The sequence below is a fragment of the Aspergillus pseudotamarii genome (assembly GCF_009193445.1).
Source record: "Aspergillus pseudotamarii strain CBS 117625 unplaced genomic scaffold BDV38scaffold_136, whole genome shotgun sequence".
Lineage (NCBI taxonomy): Eukaryota > Fungi > Ascomycota > Eurotiomycetes > Eurotiales > Aspergillaceae > Aspergillus > Aspergillus pseudotamarii.
Window position 1 is genome coordinate 1 of NW_022475150.1, and position 18,597 is coordinate 18,597.

The 18,597-nt window shown below is 46.5% G+C and overlaps 8 protein-coding genes across 8 annotated transcripts; 3 read left to right on the plus strand and 5 right to left on the minus strand.

Annotated features, from left to right (window-relative positions):
• Positions 1 to 1,467: 1,467 nt before the first annotated feature.
• On the plus strand, positions 1,468 to 2,561 carry BDV38DRAFT_265876 (uncharacterized protein). The gene is made up of 3 exons (XM_032056398.1): positions 1,468 to 1,538; positions 1,595 to 2,169; positions 2,257 to 2,561. The coding sequence occupies exons 2-3, from the start codon at positions 2,050 to 2,052 to the stop codon at positions 2,362 to 2,364; spliced, it is 228 nt and encodes a 75-aa protein (XP_031906981.1). The 5' UTR covers positions 1,468 to 1,538; positions 1,595 to 2,049; the 3' UTR covers positions 2,365 to 2,561.
• Positions 2,562 to 3,299: 738 nt separating this feature from the next.
• On the minus strand, positions 3,300 to 3,602 carry BDV38DRAFT_289175 (uncharacterized protein; the record flags this gene model as incomplete). Its single annotated transcript, XM_032061193.1, has 2 exons — positions 3,300 to 3,421; positions 3,497 to 3,602. 2 exons carry the CDS (start codon positions 3,600 to 3,602, stop codon positions 3,300 to 3,302), a joined length of 228 nt encoding a protein of 75 aa, XP_031906982.1.
• A 1,611-nt stretch (positions 3,603 to 5,213) lies between these two features.
• On the minus strand, positions 5,214 to 6,568 carry BDV38DRAFT_289176 (uncharacterized protein; the record flags this gene model as incomplete). Its single annotated transcript, XM_032061194.1, has 3 exons — positions 5,214 to 5,574; positions 5,628 to 6,139; positions 6,197 to 6,568. The coding sequence occupies 3 exons, from the start codon at positions 6,566 to 6,568 to the stop codon at positions 5,214 to 5,216; spliced, it is 1,245 nt and encodes a 414-aa protein (XP_031906983.1).
• A 160-nt stretch (positions 6,569 to 6,728) lies between these two features.
• Positions 6,729 to 8,595, plus strand: BDV38DRAFT_290946 (uncharacterized protein; the record flags this gene model as incomplete). Its single annotated transcript, XM_032061606.1, has 2 exons — positions 6,729 to 6,866; positions 7,252 to 8,595. The coding sequence occupies 2 exons, from the start codon at positions 6,729 to 6,731 to the stop codon at positions 8,593 to 8,595; spliced, it is 1,482 nt and encodes a 493-aa protein (XP_031906984.1).
• A 361-nt stretch (positions 8,596 to 8,956) lies between these two features.
• On the minus strand, positions 8,957 to 9,533 carry BDV38DRAFT_38719 (uncharacterized protein). The gene is made up of 2 exons (XM_032063264.1): positions 9,471 to 9,533; positions 8,957 to 9,421 (listed from the first exon to the last, which is right to left on the minus strand). The coding sequence occupies exon 2, from the start codon at positions 9,402 to 9,404 to the stop codon at positions 9,012 to 9,014; it is 393 nt and encodes a 130-aa protein (XP_031906985.1). The 5' UTR covers positions 9,405 to 9,421; positions 9,471 to 9,533; the 3' UTR covers positions 8,957 to 9,011.
• An 892-nt stretch (positions 9,534 to 10,425) lies between these two features.
• Positions 10,426 to 12,201, minus strand: BDV38DRAFT_276382 (uncharacterized protein; the record flags this gene model as incomplete). Its single annotated transcript, XM_032058205.1, has 4 exons — positions 10,426 to 11,131; positions 11,195 to 11,669; positions 11,736 to 11,831; positions 11,916 to 12,201. 4 exons carry the CDS (start codon positions 12,199 to 12,201, stop codon positions 10,426 to 10,428), a joined length of 1,563 nt encoding a protein of 520 aa, XP_031906986.1.
• An 866-nt stretch (positions 12,202 to 13,067) lies between these two features.
• Positions 13,068 to 14,294, plus strand: BDV38DRAFT_276383 (class I SAM-dependent methyltransferase; the record flags this gene model as incomplete). The annotated part of the gene is made up of 3 exons (XM_032058206.1): positions 13,068 to 13,437; positions 13,525 to 13,964; positions 14,058 to 14,294. 3 exons carry the CDS (start codon positions 13,068 to 13,070, stop codon positions 14,292 to 14,294), a joined length of 1,047 nt encoding a protein of 348 aa, XP_031906987.1.
• A 44-nt stretch (positions 14,295 to 14,338) lies between these two features.
• Positions 14,339 to 15,495, minus strand: BDV38DRAFT_38734 (uncharacterized protein). Its single transcript, XM_032063265.1, has 3 exons — positions 15,455 to 15,495; positions 15,056 to 15,314; positions 14,339 to 14,995 (listed from the first exon to the last, which is right to left on the minus strand). The coding sequence occupies exon 3, from the start codon at positions 14,974 to 14,976 to the stop codon at positions 14,737 to 14,739; it is 240 nt and encodes a 79-aa protein (XP_031906988.1). The 5' UTR covers positions 14,977 to 14,995; positions 15,056 to 15,314; positions 15,455 to 15,495; the 3' UTR covers positions 14,339 to 14,736.
• Between the last annotated feature and the right edge of the window lie 3,102 nt (positions 15,496 to 18,597).

An 18,597-nucleotide genomic window follows, 5' to 3' on the forward strand; every position in this document is an offset into this window, starting at 1 on the left:
TATTACTGTATAATAAAATATTAATTATATTTATATATATTTCTACTATATATTTTCTATATATAATTACTCTAAACTAAAATCAGCTAAAATACTATTTTAACTATAGAAAATAATAATTTTAATAGAATTTTTAATTAAAAATATATTTTCTTTCTATATATAATTAATAAACAGAATTTTTTAATACTATTAATAGAGTATTCTTACAATCGGTTAAGATAGTTAGATTAATTCTAAATTAACTACAGTTAATCTAGCTTACTGTCTACTATACTAGATAAAAATTGATAGTCTTGATACTAAGTATAGTTAATCTAGATTAACTGTCTAATTTTTAGCTTAACTGTGATTAGGTATAAAAATTCTATTAACCTAGCCATAACCTAGCGGTTAGATATAACTGACCCCATTAACCTAACCTAACCTGGCCAAACGCCAGTCTATTATAGACCGTTAGTGTCAAAGAAATATCTACTAGTCAGGGTAGAAGACCTGTCAACTAGGTAAGGGTACGTAGGCAGAAAGGCAAACAGTAGATACTATATAGACCGAAGGCTGATTATTGCCTTTCTTTTATTGATATTAAGCTATCTTTTATAGCTAAAAGAGATCTCCCTTTTTCTCTATAGAAAAGGATTGAGAGAGGGCTACTATCTGTTATTGGAAAGGCAGCGGATATACCCTCTGATGTTGCTGTGCGGCCACCGAGATGTCTCCTCACAGCAGGCAGGGTATACGCTGCAGTCATCATGGGAGTTACCCTGGAATCCGTGACAGTTAGACCCCGGTACCTGTAAGGGATATCGCCAGGGCCCGATATTCCACAAGGCCAAAAGGTCATATAATTCGGGATCAACGATCCCGAATGCCCTGGGGTCACCTATATAGTGTACTGCCGGTATAGTACCTTACTTATAGTAGAGTATTATTGTCTGAGATAGCGAGCTGAGTTATCTGCTGTTATATTACTATTACAATTATTGTTGTCTTGTTAATATTATATACTCTGTTTTAACATTATAGTATTTCTTCTATATATATATCTATTAAAGATATATATACCACCGCCTATATACAATAGAGATTAATTAATGTAATAAATCTGTGCCTGATCTCAGCCCCTGTTATTATTCTCTGAGGTATACGAATCCAGCGGGGAAGGAGGCTCTTTATTTGCGGCTTTATGAGTCTGGGCCGCGTGATCGCCACAATCTCCAATACACTGCGCTCCTATTGGCAGTATTACCAGACTAGTAGGGGCCTGGTATGTACCTAAAGCCCCCGTCTATACCCCTTTCAGCCTGGCGTACTTGATTAACAGTGTTACCTACAGGTTAATATGACGTGGCTCTCGGGTATATTGTATTCTGGAGCAATCCGTTGGCATTGCCGCCGCCTGCATTCCGACCTGTGTTCCTATTTTCAAGAGGGTGAAAGCCAAGGATAACAGCCGGAATGGACTGCTGATAAGCATGCAGAATTACTACGAGCTCTCGATTCTACTATTTGGAATTATTTAAGAATTTACGTTCATTGTAAGCTATTATACCTGATCTAAGATCTATTATAGACTAGAGACTTAGATCCAAAGCACAATCTATTGTGGGCTTGAGCCTAAGTAAGTAGAAACGATCTCTTACCTAAAGGTCATCATTAGCTTTACTCATCTCATTATGCTTTATATTACGGTTAGTCGTAAGTTTAATACTATCCCTAGGCTGTGTCTGTTCCGATTCTGCACCATCTGGAGCTGTATGCCCGATGGTAGACATGTAGAGTTAGTCAGGCATTCATTCCACTGCGAATCTCTGACCAAAGATTCTAGCCAAGATTCAATGGTGATCCTGTTTGCAGAGAGGAGAAGTTAAATTTCAATAGTAGGTCGACGATCATCTCGTGTTAGGATACTGCTCAAGAGGGTTTCGATCAGCGCGGAAGAGCTATAAAGACAAACACAGGCACCTTCTATCTCCATCAAAAGTTGAATCATTCACTTGCTCTAAACAATCATCCTGCGATTCGAAAGTCCATTGACAACACTTCACGATGAAACTTTTCGCTATCATCTTCCCTCTTGTTTTAGGGCTCACCTCAGCCTTACCCGAGTCCGGATTCCAAAAGGCGTCTCTCATCCAGCGTGAAGAAGCTGGAGCAGCAAGTGAATTTGTTAGTATATTCATAGGTCATATGAAACGACCGGACATTCTTCTATGGTGTTGGAAGGAAAGACCAATTAATCACGGGTTGTTACAGTGTGATCAATATTGCAGTGATTGCTCAGTGCGCAATCCCCGTTGCGTTATATGTGTAAGTTATTCATCTGGCCTGGGGATTTTGAACAGTTCTTCACTCAGATATTAACACATTTCTATTGTTTGTAGTGCCGTAAGGAGTGGGACTAGCCGCTGGGTTATACTGGAGGGTGGGAGTAGCCATCAAGAGGAAATGCTATGCCGATACTATATGCTGCCTTCATTGTTTTCTTTTTTTCTTTCACTAGTAGGCAATATCGCTGGTGTAGTTCACTAGAATTGATATCCTTAGTGCCCCGCTAGCAAGGCATTTTCGCCCCGCGAAGCAAACGTAATCGTTCAAATGTCACACACCAACCCCACATACAGATTAAGACGGTGAGCGAGGGGAGATGATATTTTCTTCCTAGTCATCTATTTCGCTCATCGTCCGTTCGCCTGAAGAGTAGTCTACTTTTGTCAAGAGTCGCAGGACCCTAGACTGTTGGCTTCCGTATCCTGGGCAACATCTAACTTTCAACCCAAATGGTAAGAGCTGTGTGGACAATTGTGTGAAAGGTACGGAGTATACCGCACTCAATACGAGATCTGAGGTGGCACTGTGGGGTACTGCGTTCCATCGATGGAGGCTGCGGCCTTGGCTATGCCGATCAGTGTCTAGATGATATTATCACCTCAATCACTCATTATTCCAAGGGTCTAAATGACTCCTTGTCATTTAAACTGTGTGATATTTCCCACTCGGCATAGGATAGTAGTGCTAAATATCGCCATCGTGGCATTTCGCTGATATTCTAACAAGAGCCGCCGTTGAATGGCAATACAAGCTTCTAGATATACGGGAGGCAGATCACAAGTGTGGATCGGTCAGCTTTGTGACTCCTCAACTTTTAGGTAATATGGTTAGAAGATCATCCGCCAAGTTGAGATCACATCTGATCTAGGTTCAAAGACCATTGTTAATATTTACCAGTAAACTGTAGTTCTCGTTGATCTAAGAGGTATTCGCGGTGAAACAATTCAACGCTTCTCTTGGGCCGTAACTCAGAATTGAGAAATAAAAGTCTTCTCAGCACTACCCGAAACCTTCGACGCAATCACACTGCGACTCGTGTCAATCACAAAGCTGACGGTGCTATCTCCGATGGCACAGCCTCCAATTGACACTGTGACCCAGCCCGGCGAGTCAGTCTGCGCTCAAAAAGGAAAATGCTGGAGGAGGCAGGATGTCTGTTAGGTACCATTACCAATGCCAATGGCTAAGGGGAGCTGCAGTGTGGTTAAGGGGTCGCTGGATGGCTGAAAGTCCAAAGCTTGAGACAGACTCGTGGCAGGAGAAGTAGCCATGATGTATGTCCAAGTAGCCTTAGCAAAACTTTAGTTTGAACTGCAGCATAGAGAGTACATTGGGGGTGCTTGATATATGAGAGCAAAAGTAAATGACAGGTCGGAGTTGAAATACCGTGACGAAAGGAACAAATAAGAAGCAATGGAGCAAAGAAAACAACTTTGCTGACCTCTTCAGACGGCTTACAAAAGCAGCTCCTCCCGCGCTCTCTTTTACTGTTCTTTTGTCCTTTTCCCATTTCTTTCGTGGCCCTTTTTCAAAACAAAGTTGCCTCTTTGTTATTCTCCCCATCGCCAAGTTTAACCTCAAGTAGTCGATCACATATGGATTAAGCCAAACCTTGGCCATGAAGAAACGGCCCGTAACCACACAACAATGGACACAAGTCGTGAAGACCTGGTGAGTCTTTATTTAGTCCAATGTTATTATTCATCATGCAAAGGAAAGTGCTACAGGAACAGCACAGCGCGCGTACCGATCAGTGACAGGGGTAGACTGCTATCGTTTGGTACCTTCTTGTTCTGCTGGCAACAGCAGGGTTTTCTTCTCCAAGTCGAGATCAGAGATTTCTTAGCTTTAAACTATCTGCGCCTTGATCCTGCTCTCTAGTAGTTTGATCGCTGGTTTACTCTACGATCATAGATATTTACGGCGATTGGCTGTACTGGGCAGCTTTCTCGACGTCTACACCCGGTAGACAGCCTGTTAACTCGGTAAGGATACGTAGGCGAATCAGCAGAGAAAAAACGTCGAATTCATGATAGCAGAATCTAATACTGAGACTGATTCTTGTTCTGTTATACTCGTCTGATGCAAAGAAAGAATCACGTAGTCAATGCTTGAGGGGGAAATATAACGAGGCTATATTGTGCATGGTTTTGTCTGGGGTACTGTTAGCTATCCGTAGGTAATTAGGTATTCTACCCTGGCAGGTTTTATCTAGGCAAAAAGAAAGAGTATAACGCTGCCCAATCCACTAGCGAATCCCGTCTGCTGTATGTATAGCTTCATTATACTTTTTTCTTTTTATTCTGTAGCCGATACGGGTTTAGCACCACAACCGCCCTATCTTGAGTCCTTCCCCTGAACGCCTGCGCAGGCCTCCAAAGGCCTCTGATTGGACTTACTATTGGTGCGTGGCTTGTGCAGTGTATAGCTAATCTTGGAAGGGGATCCAAGTTCTTCTTCCATCAATTTTTGACGTGGGCTAGCATGAGTAGGCCCGGAAATACCTACGTCTGTTGTTCCATAGATCTGGTTATTAAACTGAGTACTATCACTAGACCGACGATAGATAGAGGAAAATATCTACAGTCGTTCTAGAAATTTGGGCTCGTATAGGAGTGTATGTTCCATTTATTCATGTCACTACGGCAGCACGACTGAAAAGATTCATCAATCCTGTAAGAGGGTCCCACGGGTTATGGAATTATAAAGTTGAGGTTTCTATATAAAGGTCCTAATGTCTTTAACTATAATACAATACAAACGATTCTAATAATAATAATAATACAGTCACTATAACGAAGATCTATGGGACCGAATCTCCCCCCACCACCGGTCGTCTTCAATCCAAGGAGCTGGATTCCACTGCTGTGCGATCGCGGACTTTATTTAGGAGCGACTTTGTATTTCTTGTGGAGATCTTGGATAGCCGTGTCGACCTGAACCATAAACTTCTCGATTCCGGAAGTTGTGATGTCCTTAAGGTCTCGGAATTCGAACAAAGGCACATTGCGAGTCCCCTGGTACATCTTCTCCGTCTTGGATCCAAGGCCTCCAATGGAACCGTCAATGGTTTTGTCAAATGCAGTAAGCAAGTCTTTCTTGGCGGCGATGCCTTCAATCCAGGCCTTGACGGTCAGGGTGGCGTCAGGAGACTTGGAAGCCGTATTTTTGAACGTGAGGCCGGCAAACACCTTGTTCGGCACTGGAGCCTTGGCCGTCCCGGTGCAGAATTTCTTGTCAAGCCTGCAATCTGTCAGTTGGGCAAACGGAGCAAGAGGAGATGTGACATTACTTACGCAAGCTTGCCAGCTGACACCTTGTAGCATGCGAGCTTTTCAAAAAGAGGCAAAAGAGGAATCCCCTTGAGCTTTGACTCGACTTGGTTGTAGAGGGTCACAAAGTCATTTCGAGGCATGAAGGGCGTGCGCAGCTTAGGACTCTCGTCTGGCTTAAGTGGTTTGCCGTCCAAGGATTTCGCATATGATAAGACCAAGGAGCAGAATGCAAGCACATCATCAGAAAGCGCGGCCGGCTTAATTTCTTTGACGGGGGTGAAGTATAGCTTTGTAACGAGGATAGAATAGTCTGTTCTAAGCATAATCCCGTTGAGAACGTGGGCCTTGTTGTCCTTATGCATCTGCATAATGCTGTACAGTGCCTCAAGGGGCATTGGCGCAGTGACCTGAGGGTCCCACGGCACAATGTCTGGTTTATCTTTGCTGGTTGGGCTAGTAATTTTCCATGGGTTGCACTTGTTATTCGCAATCTGCACCTCGGTCTGCGGTTTTTGCCATGGGTACCATTTCACCTGGCGACGCGGGTTAATAGGACAGAGGTTAGGATGGGAACTTCATGCAATCCTTACCAGATCGTCTGCTGCTGCTTTTCCAGCCTTTGCAAGCTCTCCAGTCCCGACTTTGATTTTTTGGCCGTCAAAAATGAACTCGGCGTTGAGTTTTCCGGGGTCAACCCCCGTGTCGGCCGTCAACAACCAGTTTGTGCCCTGACGTTTGTCAACCACTGCTTTCTTTGCCGCGTTGGTGTTGTCCATCGAACAGCCTGGGTGTGCAAATTTGAAGAATGGGCTCTCCAACTCGACACCTATGCCTGCCGACCCATCGGCAGTAGGCCCGTCACGGTACACCATGATATCGTCAACATGCTCCGTTGTACTACGGGCGATGCTGGCTGCTGACGCCGTCAGGAGAACGGGCAACATGTAGGGAAGTATATGCATGGTGGGCAGGTTATTCCTTTCTGGAATATGATCTGCTCGGCAATGGCAAGGGAAAATAATGACAGACTTTGCACTGAGCTGAATTCCTCAAGCATCAACGGAACCGGTCTGGCTTTTATAGACATCGCCTGGGCGAAGCACCGGTTCCCAGATATACAATATGTTGACAAAATATACAAAGGATTTTCTCCCATATCTACGGCCGGATGCAAGTCGGTTCCGAATTGCAACAAAGCAGCAGCATATGCAGATTGACACATGCTTTAGACCTACAGGATCGACCGACAATTTGGGGGCCGTTTAAGATCGACTTCCTGGCGTGGAATTTGGATGCGTATTCGGAGGATACTTATACTCCGCGGGACCGCAGCTGGTGTGTTGGTGGGTCCCATCCTCCACGCTAAAATCCCTCCAGCCCCTTACTCAGGTAGTATTCTGCAGCTTTTCTTTGCAGTGGGCAAATACTGTCAGGTGACTCTGGTAGTGATTCTTCCGCGCCGCTCGGTGTTTGATAGTGTTTCATCGGATGGTCAAAGGGAATTTCGACTCGCGCCTGTGGTCATTTCCATCTATATCCTAGCACCGCCATGGCTGCGTTCACGCAGTTGCCAAATGAGCTCCTGGAAAACATTATCCTGCATTCCTTGCCAGAGGGGTTTGAGAGCTTGGCCCTAACTTGCAAGCATCTGTATGCACTCTGTACCCCGCATATTAAGCACCACAATCGACTACGCTGGCATTTCGAGAGCTTTGAGTACGGCAAGACAGATCTAGTGGTCCAGCATAAGCTGTCCTTGTTCACCCTTCCCTACACAGCCTGCTCTGCATTTGATTTGATTGCACGCATCGCGGTTGAGCCGACAGTAGCCCACTACATTGGAGAGGCAGATTTCGAGAAAGACGGTCAATTCACTAGAGGCATATCCCGCACGTTTGCCACCGATGCCAGTCGTGATAAAGCTGTGACCAAACTGCTAGCTGAGTCTTCATACTTACGGGAAGCAGGCCTTGCATGGCAGGAATACTACGCAGCCATTGAAGATGATCTGGACGCCGCCCGCTATTCACAACATGCTGCGGCTTTTGTTTTGACACTCCTGCCCAATATTAAGGTTCTCAAGTTACCAAGAGAGTGGAAACCGATCGCTGCAACCAATAAGCTTCTCGAAGTTATTATGCGCCGATCAAGGCGGGCACTTATCCCTCACCACAAGCCGAGCATTGCCCAAGTCACTAGATTCGAGGTATCAGCCTCGCTGGATGCTGGTGAAAGATTTGATCTAGATTGGGCAACTTGTTTCCTGACCTTGCCGCACGTTCGGTCCTTCTGGGGTCTCGGATGCGTAGGCACAGGCGACGGATATTGGGCCATCACATCTGCATATCTGCCCAATGGCTTTCAATCACTTGAAGCGGTTCACTTCATGAGCGCTTCTATTGATGACAAGGCCATAGCAGGCTTTCTAAAACATACCCCAAACCTCAAGACATTGAGATACTCGCATACCACAAACAACAACGGTGGCCTTCAGGATTGGGATCTCTGCCGATTCGTTGCAGCAATCGAGCGCGAGGCCGGGAGCCACCTCGTGGAGCTTTCCATCTCGATTGATGAACTGCGCGGCTCGATTACTCCAGGCAAAGTGTCAATGCGCGGGTTTTGTCGGCTGGAAAAGCTCGAGCTTCCCCTCGAAATCACTATCTGCACTCTTCACGCATTGGGAGAACAACAAGCAAACTATTCCGATCTATTTTTGGGTGACCTCATACCTTCTTCGGTCTCTCAGCTGTCCTTGATCTCTCACGGAATGGACGGCTGGGAGAAGGCCCTCAGTATGCTGTTCCGTGACTTTGCCGCCAGGAAGGGTTCTCAGGTGCCTGCTCTTAAAGAAATCTACCTATCCTGGCCGATCGATGTGGACGATTTGGACGAAAAGCAGTATACCACGCTAGCTGTGGAGACCCAGAAGGCAGGCGTGGTCTTAGATATCATGTCGGACCCTTTGACTTGGGATGGTGAAGAGTGATCAATCCAGAGTAAAAAGGGTATAACCAAGCTATCCGTGCTGCTTGCAGAATAGTTCCTTCGGAGGACAATCACTGGAGCCTTTCAGCACATGGGGAAGCAAGTCTCTCCACGTGTAAGTGCACCTAACGAGGCTTTTACTATCATTGGGCACATCTCCCCCCCGCCGTCTACGAGATGGCCGAGTCCCACCAGAACGGTAGACTATGAATAACTTTTAACAATTTTGTTTGTCACATACGACCATCAGGTAGGGGGAAAGGGGACTTCCCTTCCGCTCAGTCGCACTTAAACCACACGCGGTTGGGGTAGTACTACTATACATGGTATAGTATCGAAAAAAAAAAAAAAAAAAAAAAAAGAGCAGATCCCCACCCCTCCCCTCTCTACCCGTGTAAAGACGCCAGCTCGAAGCTACTACTCCTCACTCTCCACCAAAACCCCCTCCCCCTTCAAAGCATTGACGGCCTCAGCAACCCACTCCTGACACCGTCTCAACGGCTCCCGCGGATACAACCTCCTCGCCCCGTGAAACTGCTTCTTGGGCACTGGCACGCCCTCACAACTCCGTAAGACGCACCCATACTCTGCAATCGCCACTGTACCCAGCTTCTCCTTGCCACAAAACCCTGGCATCTCCTCCGGCGGCTGCTCAGTCCGGTGCTCGAAGATCATGCCTTCCTGTATGTTCCCTTTGACGTGGTAGATGTGCCCGGTGGAGGAGCCGTTCTCGTGAGTCTCGACGAAGAGGGCATGGTGGTCGCGCGGGAAGCCGCTTTCGACAATGAGGTAGATCGCATAGGTTGTCATTTCTTGTTTGCTTCCTTCTTTTTATTCTTATTTTTATTTCTATTCCTATTTGTTTTGTTTTCTTACCGTGCAGATTATCTCTGGATTCGCAGTGTGAGCTTTTGTGGGGGTTTGTAATATAGTTGAAACTGGTTTTTTCTTGGAGTGACCACAAGATGATTTGTATTGGTGGTTACTTCTTATAGAGAGATAGGTGGTATGCCTTATTAGCTAGGCAGATATCAGTGTTGCCTACTGGGTGGCAGCCTGGGTATCGCCGCCATCATGAGTAAAGGCATTTAATGCCATTGTCCTAGCACCTGTCAAGGTCCAGTAGGTGTTCTATATTTAGATGACCGGTTTTGATTTAGATCCGTCCAAACATGGCGCTTGGTAGGTATATCTCAATACTTACTAGGTTCAGGAATAGCATCCGAGCAACAATGAGAATCAGAACTATGTAGTTTCAGGGTGAATGGTTTGCTGGGATATATACTGGGACTTTTCTAATGTAATTTTCTAAAAATAGTAGATATCTAATATCTCTTAGTAGATTGAGTAGATCTGACAAAGATAGTAATGGATATATAATATTAATATTATTACTATCCCTCCCAGTTATTGTTATATTTTTATTAGATTTATCTGATTTGTCTACTTTTTACTTTCTCGGTATTGTAGGTCTGTTTACTGGCTCCGGGGACACCTATTACGGCCTTAGGGCCAGGCAGAAGCCCTCACCAACACGTTTTGCAATGATGAATTAGCATGACTAGGAAGATTGGTATGCTATATCCTTCACTGAATTATATACGCTATAAAGTCATGAGAAGGGTAGGCGTTGATATAGTAGTGATACTAGTCATGATACAGAAGCAATGTGAAGGTTATAAGCGTCAAAGTAACCGTACAATCAAATGTGGACCCCCGTCAACGCGACCAGGTATGATATAGAAGGATCTGAGATGGAGGAGTTCAAAAGCCACAAGTATGTACAACCTCCTTCCATGGTCTATTCTTATAGCTTGGGTGGCACAACCCTCTATATAAGAAGCCAGTCGCGTCCCAACTGCCCGATATTGAATATCCACTGCGAAGACAATGTCTGTTGGGTATCACCCATCTTCCAGAACCTTCTCAAGATATTTGCAGCGTTAACCACATTGATGCATTTTGTCTCGAACCAGAATTTCTCCAGACAACTGACGACGAAGTCTCGCTGGTCTTGTTGCTGGGATTCTAAGCCCGCAACAAACATAGGCCAGAGTATACATTTGAATAGGGCCTCGTCGCACCTCATGACCTCGATGATAGCAATCAATTCACCCACCAAGTTATCGAGGGGTGTCATTTCTCCGACAAGAGCATCTGAAACGCGTCTACCGTATATGAGTGTGCCAGCTTTATATGCCTCTGCCAACGTTGACAGCATGTTAGTATCATGTGTCGAATGAGTGTCTAGTTGTGGTAGGTTCGATGCCCAGGCCCGGCAGTCAAAGTCTTGTGTTAGGTTAAGTACTATGCTGATATTCTCAATATATGATTGCAAGCTATCCTCTTCGAGGGGATGTGAACCTGCAAGCATGTCCCTAAAGATTGAAAATGACCGCAAAGCATCTAAAAGAAACTCAGGACAACCTAAATAGGATTTATCAAGACTCATTTGGAGGGGTGTTGTTGGCTCCTGTAGAGAGGTCGTGTTAGATAACAGCCGGGGACGCGTGTATGTTGCCCCGAGTGTGTCAATTCTGATTTCGGGAATGGTCAGTAAGGAACATGTATACACCGGGAGATTCTTCATCGACACGTACAAATAGATCTGTCTTATAATAAAATTACGCATTTCTTCCACAGTCCCCCCAAGACCCTGCTCGGTGCCTGTCCCTGACCCCATGGGTTGAATCTGAGTAATCAGTGTCTTGACGCCTTCTAGGTGAACGTTCCACTTGTCGCTTCCAGACTCCAAGAGGTCCAGAAAAATTAATAGAAATGCGCTGGCCATTACTATATCATGTGTGTCTAATTTCTCATCGCTCAAAGCATGCGATATCTCTTGTATAGCTTTGTATTTGAACCAAAGAGCATTGTGGTGTGCGTCAGATAATGCCGGAAGGGTTGATGTTCCAAGTTCATAGAATGATTGACCTCCATTAGCCATATGACGCGCCGAGAGTGCGATGATAGACGTCAATAAGATTGAATCACCCAAGGCAGCGGGTATTAGATTTCTTAAAGGGTTCCTCTTGCTGTCATACATAACGAACAGCTTGCATACGCATTTGCTATCTGTATGTGGTGTTAAAGCTTACTCGGTATGGTTTGGTGGATTAGGTAAAATAGTAGCATGCTTACAATAGTATAAGTAGTATTTAGAAACCTTGTCTAGGCTTGAAGCGTAGGGGTCATCCGGATTTACTAGTACATTGTCGACACCAAGACTACGAGGTCCTGCATTTTCAAGTTCGCACCGTTAGTTGAAAATATATATATCAGTAATGACCTCCCACATCGCCCCCGACGACAGTATCTCACCAGGGGTATCCTCGCCATACTCCAATGAAGCATCATCATTGGCTTTTGACTTGGCATTGGTTGAACCATCTCTCCTTGTCGAGTCTAGGTTGAACTTCGTAACAGAAACGGATGCATCCTTGACCGAAGAAACTTTCTTCTTACTCCGAAAGGCTGCACCCTGGACCCATCGGAAAGGTCGTTTCTGGAAACATTCCAGTCCAGCCTTTTGACATTTTTTGCAAGGAGGCTCCGTCATTTCGCATTCGATACGCCTGCGGCGACAAGTGTAACAAGAGGTATCCATTATTATTGCCTTTGTCGAAGACGGCCAATCCGTCATCGAAATTTCGCTGAATGTATTGCTTGTATCATTGGCAATTTACTTGAGTCATGACACAGCCATTGGTAGCTGCAATACAATAGATAGTATTGCCCGCATTGAATGCACGGAGCGGGGAACTGACACAGTCACATGACTCATGGCTATGGCCTGAGGCAGTGAATGGCCTGCCAGTCTTTTGAACCTTTTCAAGTAAGTTCCCCTTCCGGTCACGTGGCGCCAATAATAGTGAGCTGCCAAGCCCGGGTTCCCGGGCCGCGGGTAGACTAGCCCCTTTCAGGCACTGTCAATATCAGACCTCGGAGACGGCGAGCACGACGCAAGGTCAATTTCAGACTGGACCAGGGTTTGGTTTCTGCATAGTTGCCTTAATACTCTGTGCTACGCTAGGACTCTGTAGCTGGGAGGGAGCCTTGCTCATTCTCTTCAATTAAAACGAGGGCTGCCAATTAATACATGACAGCGGGGTCCTGTCAAACCTTAACAGAGTGTCATGGCTTACAACAAATCCCGAAATCCCGCTTACGATGAATCTTAATGCATCCTTTAATGTTACGCAAGTCGCCAAGAGAAGGGGTTTCCTCTTAAAGTACATTTAATTATGGCTACCCCTACACCCTTAGCCTAGATGGGCAACGTTCACCGTTTTTCTAGCCAAGTTCGTCCGCCAGATCGGCATAACCCCATACCTCTCTCGTCTAGTGATAAAAGACAAGAGTTGGCGGACAGGCACTGCCTTCCCCTCAGGAGCCTACACCACTATGTAGCCCTCGGGCCATAACCAGGCTCTTTCACCCAGTCCAGGGAAACCAACGACCTCAACTATCGAGATGGCCGAAAAGCGCACCGCCGCAAACACAACCTTAGCACCCCCTGAACTCAACGTTGGGCGAATTGAGAACCCTCTCCCAGTGATAGAAGTTGAGGAGGATTACTCACCGACAGATTCCGCGCTCGGAGGCAGCGATAGCCAAAGTTACGCCACGTCCCTACTTTCCGAAGTGATAAACTACAAGTACGAGAACGGCCGTCGATACCACTCCTACCGCGCAGGGCAGTGTGTGCTGCCAAACGACGAACAAGAGCAGGACCGCGAGGACCTATTACACCACGTTCGAAACCTGCATTTTAGTGGAGATCTCTACCACGCTCCGATCCCAGAGAATGTTGAACACGTTTTCGACATTGGCACCGGAACCGGTATGGGTTGCAGTTCGAAACACATACATCCTTTATTCATTCCGGGAAATTCGTTCACTTCTCGCTGACCAAACCATAATACAAAAGGTATCTGGGCTATCGACTTCGCAGACTTACACCCCAACGCTCGAGTAATCGGCACCGACCTCAGCCCCATCCAACCCGCCTGGGTCCCTCCGAACCTCGAATTCTTCGTCGATGATGTTGAAGCGGACTGGACTTTCAAACGAGACCACTTCGACTTCATCCGCGCATGCGACCTTGCCGGTTCGATCGCGGACTGGCCGAAATTGCTGCATCAAGCATATTCACATATGAAGCCAGGTGGATGGCTGGAACTATCCGACTTTGAGATGGAGCATTTCTCCGACGATGACACCCTTCATCTGGCGCCCACACTGGGCGAGTGGTTTAGACTGTTGATTGAGGCGAGCGCGAAGTTTAACCGGCCGATGAAGGTGGCGGCTGACCATCAGAGAAATATGATAGAGGCAGGGTTTACGGATGTGAAGGAAAAGATTTACAAGGTAGGTCTTTTCCTCTTTCTCTTTCTCTTTCTCTCTCTCTCACATAGATATGCTATACTTTTGGTCGATCGGATATTGAGTCAAGTTCTGTAGTTTCCAATGGGTCCCTGGGCCAAAGAAGAGCGACTGAAGGAAGCCGGTAGATTCCATCGTGAAGTCATGGTTATGAGTCTCGAGTCGTATGCTCTTGCGCTTTGTACGAGGGTCCTCGGCTGGGCCCCAGTGGAGGTAGCGGTTTTCCTGTCTTCTGTGCGGAAAGAATTGAGAGACCCTAGGGTGCATATCTATGGGAAATTTCATGTTGTGTGGGGAAGGCGGCCGAGTGAGTGAGGATGACTCAAGTTGAAGTGGCGTTTGTGGGTGATGATTAATGACATTTTCATAATTATATTAATGCTGTACGATTTTCCTTTCTTCCCTTTCTTTTTGGGGATTGCTACTGAAATCAAACAAGTGACTAACATTACCTGGATATATACACGAGGTGTCATCCGTAAGGTCTATAGGCCAACGATCCGATACCTCAACACCACTATTCGATAAAGACCCCGCAGAAAACATTGCATTATATTTTGGACAGGCACCAGCCATACTGGGACAAAAAAGACAAAGATCATGGGGTCAGTATCGAGCTATTCCACCCCAAAACCGTCTCACCGACGACACAAGAACCGGCACATTAACAACACAGCCCCCCCATCACCATGCATCTAAGACCCCCGTATAATAGACTTGTATATGAGACCACGTTACCTCCTTACCCAGGAAGTATCTAAGGAAACCATCTCGGCAAGTAGTCACCCAAGCCCCAATAGTTTTCGCGACCCAAGGGATGTCCGGCACACTTCCGTATCTCATGAACCTCCACGCCCCCAGGAAGATCATCAGGGTCGTAGTACATGACTCCGAGGCGTCCACAGAGCTCTTCGGTGGCGCCTGGGACTGGGACTAGAGCAGCCCGGACGATGGCAGAGGATCCGACGATCATGAGAAGGTTGAGAGAGAGCTTCATGCTGGGATTCTGTCTTCGTCTATCATGTGTATGGTTAGTGGTTTGTAGGCAGAGTAGACGAGGAAAGTATCTGACTTGCTTAGTTGAGAGAGAAGATGCATGAATACAGGTAAAAGAGGAAAGAGCTTGTACGAAGTGTGATGGGGCTTGCGTATATATGTAAAAAACTCCTTAGCATGGACGCAGGTGATGTACTGCGTCATAGGTACTGAATACTAGGTTATCGGTACGTAGCATCTACCTATTGGTCGATGGCCGTGTTCCTCTGTTGGCTCTAGTGGACAGGGATTCAGTGCCAGCAGCGATTGCTGGAGCTAACATCATTATGGTTTGAGGAGCTAGGCAGATCAGTTTCTGAATGATAGCGCAAGTACTCCGGGAAGGTGGATCTTGAACTGCATAAAAATGTAAGACAATCAAATAGAAACACACATAGATAATTAATAGGCCACAAGAAAAGATGTAATGCACTGCCCACCTCGTGTTGGTCTACACGATAGATAATCTGCAGGATGCTATGTGTCGTCCCAAATAGGCAAGGGATGAGGCTTTAGGTAGCCGGATACCCTGATTGATATCCATTTGTAATACCCACTCGGTCGCCTTAGAAGGCTGTAACAAGTTCGAAGATTCTGTCCCAAGTCCCAGTCTCTTTTTATACCTCATCAAGAGGAAATTATACGATCTATCAACTGGCAAAACTGGCTCTGCAGGAGTGTGTTTACATTACGCAGCGTATTGCAATGGAGGATAAAATCACGGTATTACGCTAAACGAATCATTTTACAATTCGAATAATCGAGTCATATGGTCTCCTGTCTAGGACACTTGTCTTTTACAAAGGTGTCCTCTTATCATAAGCTTTAGACTAATCTTGCGGGTAGGTTAGATTTAGTGCTTATTTTTACCTCATCCGGCCAGGTAGCGCGGTTTCAATCACAGTAACGGGAAGAAATGACACATATAGCTGTTTGGGTACTAACAAGTCATGACTGTTACTTAGCATCCGCTGTTTTAGGCGGGCCCTCACTTCCGGAGGCTGATAGAACATAACTGCCCGCACCGAGGTCATAGAGCGCAACACTCATATACAAAATGCCCAGCTCTTTTTTCATATATTTTGTATCTGATTGTTACGCTTGACAGCAGACCTCGGGTGTAGTGTGTAATGAGGATTATATACTGAACCAATCGGAGAAATCCTGCCACATGAGGATATTATCCAAAGCTGAAGGTTCTAATGTGAGCTGGCTTGTGCGGAATGGTGATAACTGCGTATTAGTATCGGTGGTTGGGAGGGGCGGAATAGAGTCATCGAAAGGGGTTGCCTCTACTAAGTCACTAGGGGAAAATGTCGACGATACTTCCGCTGATAACAATCCCCGCGCTTTGCGATTCATCTGAGCACAGGACTCTCTGGCCTTATCACGCAATGGACCCAGGACTGTCCAAACGCAGCTCGTCCTGCCCTTCATCTCGGACGCCTCTTCAAAATCGGTTAGGCAGGTAAAATAATTATCTACCGCGACCCATGCTCTATCTGCCTCGGCTCGGCCAGGTGAGGCGTGCAGTGTCCGTAGCACAAGGAACAATGCGTACAGCTGGGGTTGTTGTTGATAGTACCATGCCAAACTTTCGAATAGTTTGCCTGACTGGAGCAGGTATCCGTCCTCGAGGAGTTTAATGGCTGTCGTGAAGGCCGACTGGGGAAGATGATCGTATCTGCGATCTGTTCCTTTTGTAGTTTCAAGCCAGGTTTGAAGCGTTAATATGAAATGTGCCTTTAAGACAGATATGCGGAGCAGAGCATCTGCAGCGCGACATATTGGGTTCGCCATATCCGCGAACCGCAGCCATTCCCGCTCGACTTTACGTTCGGTTTCACGGATTCCTTCCACTTGGCTCCCAGCATCATTCTTCGTGGTTGTGGCAACCACGCGTCTTAAACGGCGGCAGAGATCCAAGTTCATGATGGAAAATGAAATTTCCGTCCACCTCTCCTTCCCGGTCGGCGGCTCTGCCATTTCTGGAAAAATGTTGTCGTCGTCGATATTGGTTGGCAATAGAAATGAGTGGTCACGGTCCACAGTCGTCGAATTGAACCCATGGCTTTCAGGCGCAGTGGCATCCAGAGCGGTTATATGCCACCAAAGCCGACGTCTCATCTCGGTCTCAAAAGGATCCAGACCCAGACGGATGCCATTTACATGGACACCGAGTGACTCTGCAATGCGCATAGCAAGACCGGTGAGTATCCAAGTGGTTCGTGTTGCATCGTGAGTTCTCAGCGCGGTCTATAATCATTAGACTATGGTAGCATAGCATTGGGGATTGAGACAAAATACCAAATAGATGACAAGAGCCGTCAGAGTCCGTGTATTTGGGCGTAACAGAAATTGTGACCTCATAAATGCGCTGTCCATTTGTTGCATTAGATGACGCAGGAGGGTTGTCTTTTCAAACCCGAGTCGCTCCATTGATTTAGCCCTTGGCACTGTTACTGTAGCCGCGAATGCAATAGCGTATACTAGGGTCATTGTTGTATCGTCTGCCTCGCGGGGGTTGGCAGAAGCATTCATTATAATTGGTTGAATCGTGGGTATATGCAAGAGCTTCACTAGGGGATCGAAGTTCAGTTTATAAAGAGACCATAATGTTTCGTATGTTTGTGAGTGTATGGAGATATTATCAACTTGATCCCCGAACACGTCGGTAGCGACTATGCCATATTGTGTAACTGAGCGATGAGTTGGTGAGCCTGACGATCTGGCTGGTGGCTTGTCCGTCGTGACAGTTTGTCGGGAGGCGCCCTGGACCCGTCAGAATCGGCACTATATACAAAGAGGAGTCGAACTTACGTCTAGCAGCAGTCCGACGAACACTGAATTGTCAACATAGCTACTCCTCACTCTCTCGTCCATCGGGGCTTCTTGAGAGGACTGAGCGGGGGGTACTAGAACGGGACCTGGTGCGTGTTGTTGCTCATGTTCTACGGGGCCATTGGAGGCTTTACTATGGTCGAAGGATGCCTTGAGATCGGAAATAAGCTCTTCGACTTTCGTAAGCCTGTCTAAGATATCCTGATTTGTCGCGAGGTGATTTGTTGTAGTAGGAAGCTTGTGCGCTTGAGGAGGCGGTGTCCTCGAAGCAGAGGGTCGTGGTGAAGTCCTGGATGGTGCCTTAATCGGCGCACGCCTTCTCCGTGTTTCGTAGACGCACGAGAGTTGTAGACGGGAGCAGTGTGAGCACGGCATCTTCCTGTTACAACGGACTTTGCGCTGGCGGCATGGTTCACAAGTAGGGCGGCCTTGAGGGCCTAAGCCAGTGCGATGGCTCATAGCATGTAATACTGCCTGATGCGACTCCAAAATTACGTAGACATGTAGTTCGTCAGTGACTTTTGGACGGACGCTATCTTGAAGATCGGAGAGTTTCGTTTAGTCAGCAGAGTCCAATGAGAAGCTAACCGGAAATGGCATGACGTATCTTGTCTGGTCCGCATGCGATTTGTCGAACCCTAATGTCAGTCTAAATAAGGTAGTGGGACGATAAGAGGCATTCCGCGTCAAAGTGCTAAGTATTGGGTAGTTCGTCGGTATAACGCAGCTTACCCGCCATGAT